Raw genomic sequence first — 7,682 nt, forward strand, 5'->3', positions numbered from 1 at the left:
CAATGTCGCTGGATGCTTCCTATCAATGAGCGAAATGATATGCAATTCTGGGCGACTTTACCATTTTTTTGCCATATATACCAAGATACCAAGAGAGAGAGAGAGAAAAAAAGATATCTAAAGAGACAGAGAGAGAGAGAGAGAGAGAGAGGTAAGAGAAAAATTAGAGAGGGATAAAGATTTTAAGGGAGAGAAAGAAATAGAAGGAGAAAAAACAGTACAACAGCAAGATATTTAAACAGAAAAAATAGACAAAAAGATAAAGATTTTAAGTGAGAGGAAAAAATAGAGAGAAAAATGAGTAAAAGAGTAAGAGATTTTGAGGGAAAAAATTAAAGAAAAAAAGAAAGATTTAGCGAGAGAGGAAGAAATAAATATATTTTAAGAAAAAATTAAAAGAAGAAATAAAGATTTCAAGATAGAAAGAAATAAAAAGAAAGAAAAATTTAAGAAAAAAATTAAAGAGAGAAATAAAGATTTGAAGATAGGAAAAAATTTATAAAAGATAAACATAAATTAGTAAAAGATAAAGAAATTTAAGAAAAATAGAGAGAGTTAAAAAATTTAAGGGAGAGAAAGAAATAAAGAGAAAAAAATTCATAAAAAAGCAAGAGATTTAATATAAAAATGAGAGAGAGAGGGGAACAAATATTTGAGGAGAAAAAGAAATAAAGAGAGAAAAATTAGTAAATGAGCAAGAGATTTTAAGAGAAAAATATAAGAGATAAAAAAAGATTTTAAGAGAAAGAAAGAAATAGAGAGGGACAAATTAGTAAAAGAGAAATTTTAATAGAAAAAAATAAGTGAAGAAATAAATATTTCTAGAGAGAAAAAGAAATAAAGAGATTAACATTAGTAAAAGAGCAAGTTATTTTAAGAGAAAAAAAGCAAAAAGAGAAATAAAGGTTTTAAGAGAGAAAAATTAGTAACATATCCAAATATTTTAAGAGAAAAATTAGAGAATAAGAAAAAGATTCTAAGGGAGAGAAACAAATGGAAAGAGAAAAATTAGTCAAAGAGCAAGAGATTTTAAGAGAAACATTAGAGATAAAAACAAAGATTTCAAGAGAGAGATAGTAATAGATAGAAAAAATTAGTAAAAGTGCAAAGTATTTTAAGAGAAATTAGAGATGAGAGAGAGAGAGATAAAGATTTTTTAAAAACAGGAAAAAACAAGAGAGCCAACAAAATGGAAATTCATTTGAGACAAAAACAGTAACAAGGTGTCACCAAGCAATAGTAAAATACAAGAGCAGCAAAAGAAAAAATTAACAAAAAAAGCACTGGCAAATATCATAGAGAAAAATTAGAAAAAGAACAAGAGACTTTAAAAAATAAATAGAGAGGGAAAAATAAGAAGAAAATTAGAGTGGAAAAGAAAGGTTTCAAGATAAAAAAAAAGAAGTAGGGAGGGAAAAAATTAGTAAAGAACAAGATATTTTAAGAGAAAAATAAATATAAAAAATAATAGAGAGAACAAATTAGTAAAAAGATCAAGAGATTTTATTGAAAAAAATAGAGAAAGAAAAGGGCGGAGCCATACATTTTTTATGATGGAGCCAAATTAAATTTTATAAATTTTGAATGGTGCTAAAATATCAATTTTCAAAATTTTTATATAAAATAAGTGAAATTTTTTGAAATTTACATGTAAATTAAAAAAAATTGAGATGGGATCAGGATCCATGCGGACCCGAGAGAGAAAATACTAAAAAATACTTCCTGTCTCATAACCGATCCCAAAAAACCATGAAATAAAAAACCGAATAGATCGGGTTTATCTACGATCGAATCCTATTGTATTCTATTTGTTCAAGAGACCATTGTCAGTACAAATGCAACATTGGGAAATTAAATAAAACAAATTACAATAAATATAGTTAATAGTATATCTGATTTGAATCTAATAGGTTAACATCCATACACCAACCATCAGTATGCCCTTAGACGTTTCGTTGCATTTGTTATCAACTAAATAAAAAAAAAAAAATACAAAAAGGATGCTCAACCTTTGGGCCGAGTTGCCCAACTCGGTCATATCATTTCAGCAACAACATATGCACCCTTTGCTTTTCCACCGAACTCTCAAATAGAAACCCTCTATTAAAATTTATTAAAGCATGTTAACAAAATTGACACTTGTAACATTTTTAAATTAAAATTAATGTTGTACAAAATGAAAAATATTCATTACCATCTCCCCTCTCTAGTGTGTTGTACATTTTTATCCAAGACTTGTACCCCTTAAAACTTACAAGTAAGCCAGATATGAAGGTGGCGAGGCTCGCTCATCCCTTCGGAAGCAGCAAGGGATGCGGCAACAGTTGCTGGAAGGAGTAAAGGTTATTGTGTTAATAAATTTTAATATTTTTTTTATAGAAGTAGGGCTACGTCGACCCAATTTGAGCTCAACTCGAACTCACTCATAAAAACTCAACTCGACCTTGACTCATTTATAAACAAATCGAGCTCGAGTTCAAATGTGTGCTCGAAATGTTAAACTACTCAAGTTCAAGTTGTAAGAAATGGACTCGTTTATACTCAACTCAGCTTGACTACATGATTACATGATGAATGTTGAATTATGATAAGAAAATAGTTAAACAAATTGCAATTGAATGAGTTAAGCAAGTTAAACAAGTAAAAAAAAAAGGGCATGGTTAACATAAATGAGTTGAGTTCAAGGTCGAGTTGAGCTTGAGCTGGCCCAACTCGAGCTCGATTGGGGGTAACAAAGGGCTGAAATTGGAAAATACTTGAATTGGTCTTTATTTTGTTCTTTACTTTCTTTCGTATAGGCAGAAAAGGAAGAAAAACTTCACCCTATTCAGGAGAGAGAAAGTTGTCGTGCACGGTGCACAATAAAGGAGGAAAGGACATTTTGGTAATTTGTTTTAAAAAAAAATTCTATACTCTTGTTTTCTTTTTTAAAAATTTTCGTTAAGCATGAACTAAGGGGTATTTTAGTCATTAACCATAGTAGCGCACGAGAATACAAGTTGGTCATTCCTTGTACTAATAAGTTCATGAACTTCAATTTCTTATGGGATGTTTATGTTTTTCATGAACCAAGTTGGATTACTTATTTAAAGATAAGAAAGAACTTGCCATAGAAATTGATGTTTTGGCTGGCAGTAATGTGTCCATGTAACAACGGAGATGCTCTGGAACATTAAACATTCATCAGCACAGAAAAACATTAGTCTCTATGAAAAAGCCGGTAAGCTATTTTCAGGCGTGCGACTAACTACTCCAGCAGCTAGCCGGTGCCTGTTTTGAAGTAAAGAAATCGAGGTGTACTAATTGCTTCAGCCTTTTGGTAACCAATTTAGATCAGCAACCACATTACTAGATTTCTCCTGTGTGCCTGGTTAGCATCATAATATCAGAATAAAGAGATTTTTGGACAGTAACAGCAGGAGGATGCAAAGCAAACCACCAAGCTGTTTGAAGCTTGTATAGGCTGAGCATGTCACCAGCATAGGTGCTGCGGCTGGTGGACTAGACAAACGCAATCCAGTACAGCGCAAATCAAAACTCCGCCAGTTTGCTATCCTCAATCTATTTCATGAGAACTGAAAAATATGATGACTAGAGACAAACTGTAACTGAATTGGATTACCTCATACCTTGCAACATCTTGTGAAAATGGTGCTTGTATTACTTCACCCACCACATCAGGAGCCTGCATCTTATCAGAAATAATGGTGCCCGAGTCCATTACTAAGCTCTACGACCTGCAAACGCTAGACCTTACCAACAGTGATGTACAGAGAGTTCCTGATAGAATTTCTTCTTTGGGTGCTTTGAGACATCTTGACATAAGAGGAACATTTCTACTAAAATACCTGCCAAAAGTTATCCGGAAGCTAACTTGTCTGAGGACACTGAATAAGTTTGTTGTTGGTAGCAACTTAGGTGATGGGAGGGGAAGCAAATTATGGGAGTTGCACGACTTGAACAGTTTAAGAGGACACTTGACCATCGAGCACTTGGAAAGGGTTGATAACATAGAAGAGGCTAAACAAACTCAATTAAGTAGAAAAGAAAACCTGCAAAGTTTGATGCTATTTTCAGAAAATACATCTTCTCCGGAGAAAGTGGAGCCTCTTTACGAAGAGCTCCAGCCTCCAGAAGGCCTCATTGAATTAAGTATAATACGCTATGCAGGCGTTAACTTTCCCACTTGGATGAGCTCCAAAATATACTATTCTTTGGAAGACATCACCTTCCGAAAGAGGATGCCTGGGATTCACAAATTCAAGTATCATCCAGACCCAAACCATTTAACTGAAGAATCAGTCATTAATGCATTATTATTCCATAAAACGAAAAACTAATTTTTCTTTCGCTGACCATTCTCAAATTTTCAAATAAGCGCCCAGAAAAGAGAAAAAGTATCATTCATGAAATCGAACAAGCAATGTACTTTTTATATGTCGGCCTACCCAACCAGCTGCGCTTCACCCCTTGTTGCAATCTGCTGATAAAAGAGGTCAGACCCAGCTGAGGTTGAGTTAGACCCCAGGTCCAACCAGTATTAGGTGACTCAATCCAAAACGTTTATACAAATCAAATTTTCTCATACAGATTGGACCCATTTGTGAATCTAATTTCATGAGTTGGAAAAAAGGAGCAACATAAAGTTGTCAAAAGATTTTTTGCCTTTTAGAATCCCTGTCGTGAAGATCATGCCAACTCAATGGATGAAGAAAATCTTGAAGATTGTGACAAATCAAACAAAAAGGCAACTATACTCGTTAGTGATAAATCAAGTAAGAACATCTCACAAGGCAGAAAATCTAGGCAAGAAAAGTGGCAACGGTCAAAGGACAAAGAAACAATTATAGAAACTAGAAATATAAGGAAGGATTGTTTGAAATCTAAAAAAATCTGGAACTGTCCTTCCAAGCAACGTGTAACCACTTAAATTTTTAGTCTTGCATTTTTTCCTTTCAGTTTTTTGGATATTATTTTTTATTTTATGCATATATATTAGATTAGCTATATAAAATAAAAAAAATAGTATCTAAAATCTCTCAGTGAAAAAGAACTACTTTATTTTAAAAGAAACTGAGTCAACGAGTGTGACAGATTCGATGAATGGCACAATAACGATCAACTTGTGGTTCTGAATAAAAGGTGACATTGGTTGCCTCTTCCAATTCAAACCACTTGTCAATAATGAATCGCCATTGCTTGTTCCAAAAACTAGTAGTTCACGTGTAAAGCTTACTGCAGAAAACAAATGCTTATATTCATATTATATATGGTCGACGAACCAATCTCTCAGGAACAAAAGCTTGAATTTTTGCTGCAAATACAATCGGTCTTTTCCAGTGTTTTGTTTCATCTTCTTCCTTTTTATCATGCTGAAATTTTTAGACATATTTGTGCAAGTTCGTCCATGTTACTATGTTCCTTTGTCATTGTATACCATGTGGCTGCAAAAGTATCGATCCTTTCATATCTGATTTGAAATAATACCTGTAATTTTGCACTCCCATGTTCACCAAACTGGGTTTGTTAAGTGTTGTTCATCTGAATCGATCAGACCAGTAAGACAAATTATCAACTTGCTTGAATTCAGATGAAAACAGATAGAAGTCTGCTTACTTTGGCATCTGGGTAGCTTTCTTTTACTACTCTGGTTCATGTGCGATCAATATGGCACAGCAGCTTCAAATTGGATCAGGATTTAGATTCCAGCCTGCTGTTCATGTGCGAATCCGCCCGTCTCATGAAGGCCACCTATTTGATACGGACATAAACCACCCCTTAGTAAAGTGGTTCAAAATTCGAAGCTCTCCATCTTGATCCCAATATATTATAATCACCGGGTTGATAATTTTCACAAGTTTAGATGTACAAGGACATTGGTTCACAAAGACTAGTTTGTGGAAGTTTTCCATGTAAATTAATGAGTCATGTGTCGATTAATGTGTAGATGTAGGTAGACATAAGCAATTTCAAAGAGTGAGGAGGTTGATGACTGGAAACTACAGAAAATAAATGCCAACGTAAACTAAAATAATACTGACGGCCCTCCTTCCTCCTCACTCAGTTTTTTGAAAAGATACGAGTGACGTAGGTTGCATGTAAATGGTTTCATTCTGGCTTCACGATTTTGTCAATTTTTATTGTACCGCATCTAATCTCGATCCAAACTCTAAGTCCTTATTTTATAGTTATGAATATCGAAAAAGTTATAAGATGCTAAGCCTATTTTTGGAGCTCAGACCAACAAAATAGAATTCCCCTGGGAAAGGTGCATTATGTGTACAAAACCTGGGAAATCTGAATGGTGGTTAAAACTGCAACACTCACAAAAAAGAAACTGTACATGATAAGAGATAATATTTGCATCGAGTAGAATAAAAGTTCTGTGGAAATAGGTAGAGTCTAATCAGTGTGGCCAACAACTTGATCTATTATGGTAGCAAAAGTTGAGATGCGGTACATTTTATTACTTTAATAAAGTGACAACAACAAGCACCATAGAGTTGCAACATCGGAATATATATACACATTATTTATATCAGGCAAATTACTAGCATCATCACAAAGGTAGGGGTCCAACTTCCAGGTTGGAACAAGGCAAGCTCGAAACTCCACAACCGCTGAATCACAACTTGCCTGAATGTCATGGCCAGTATGGTATTAGAGGCTGAACCAGATAAGATGTCAGCAGCGAGAGAACTTCTCAGCTTCTTCACTTTCTCTTTAACCTTTCTAGCTGGCAAAAACTGTTGACAACATAGTTTAGCACCTAAAACTAAGCAATTAAGACTAGCGCCTCATGACATGTTTGAATGCAATGGGGTAATGAACAAAAACCAACTTGTCCCATCTTCTAAACAACTTGGCATTGTGTCTAAGAACCCAACTTATCCTCCTCCTCCGCAAGTTTCTACAAGTGGGAGCATGCGGAAACACCCAAGTCCCCACGGTATCAGGATGTTTCAGCTAATAAATTTCAGCACGTCACGATTGCAGAGAAGTCTGAAGTAGATAGAAAGAGTTCCAATATAAAGCTTACAACGGTTCCCGCCAAACAAAATCAAAACAATCTAAAAGACCTACCAATCTCGTAGAGACCGTGCTGTGCTCCCCGGGGTGTCCAGGAAAGACTGTTTCGACAACCATGACGGACAAGCCGGCGGCGATGTGCTCATGTGCAGCGCGTCCTCCGTCAGCCGAAGCCGCGGCGAGGGCTTGCTGCAGACTAACGTCACCGATCACGGAAAGCCTGCCCAAGTCGTTCTCGAAAGTTCGGAGTGCCGGAAATTCATCGGAATCCAATCTCTCGAGGTCCGCCGGCGACGGCACCGGCAGGGCGTCCGTCCCTGACGAATAAGCAGCTCCAAGTACGACAGGCTTCTTTCTCCTGCTACAATTGGTTATAAGTGGTCTCCCTGTAAGTGAGAAAAGTTTCGGGTGGCAAGTAAGGAAGGGGAAGCGGTGTTTGGGGACTCCAACAGAGAGAGGTAGAGGAGGAACAAGAAGCAGAAGAGCGGCACCTCCACCCATGGCCGCCGTCGTTAGTTAGGCCGGCAGCGAAGGGTTTGTAGACGAACTGTCGAGGCCTCCCCTTGATTCGGCCTTTCTGGGTCTAAGACTGCACATTGGCCGTCCTCGAACCCGGCATAAGCTGTTGTAGCTTGGCTCGTTCATATTGCCGA

General features: G+C 36.1%; 1 protein-coding gene across 2 annotated transcripts; it reads right to left on the reverse strand.

Moving 5' to 3' along the window:
- Positions 1-6,445: 6,445 nt before the first annotated feature.
- Positions 6,446-7,682, reverse strand: LOC116260636 (uncharacterized). Of its 2 annotated transcripts, none has more exons than XM_050079562.1 (2): positions 7,084-7,682; positions 6,446-6,746 (listed from the first exon to the last, which is right to left on the reverse strand). In XM_050079562.1, the coding sequence occupies exons 1-2, from the start codon at positions 7,528-7,530 to the stop codon at positions 6,534-6,536; spliced, it is 660 nt and encodes a 219-aa protein (XP_049935519.1). In that variant the 5' UTR covers positions 7,531-7,682; the 3' UTR covers positions 6,446-6,533. The 2 variants fall into 2 exon arrangements, with proteins under 2 accessions (XP_049935519.1, XP_031494944.1); XM_031639084.2 differs by having other exon boundaries at positions 6,446-7,002.

Source organism: Nymphaea colorata, chromosome 9, assembly GCF_008831285.2.
Source record: "Nymphaea colorata isolate Beijing-Zhang1983 chromosome 9, ASM883128v2, whole genome shotgun sequence".
Taxonomy (NCBI): Eukaryota; Viridiplantae; Streptophyta; class Magnoliopsida; order Nymphaeales; family Nymphaeaceae; genus Nymphaea; species Nymphaea colorata.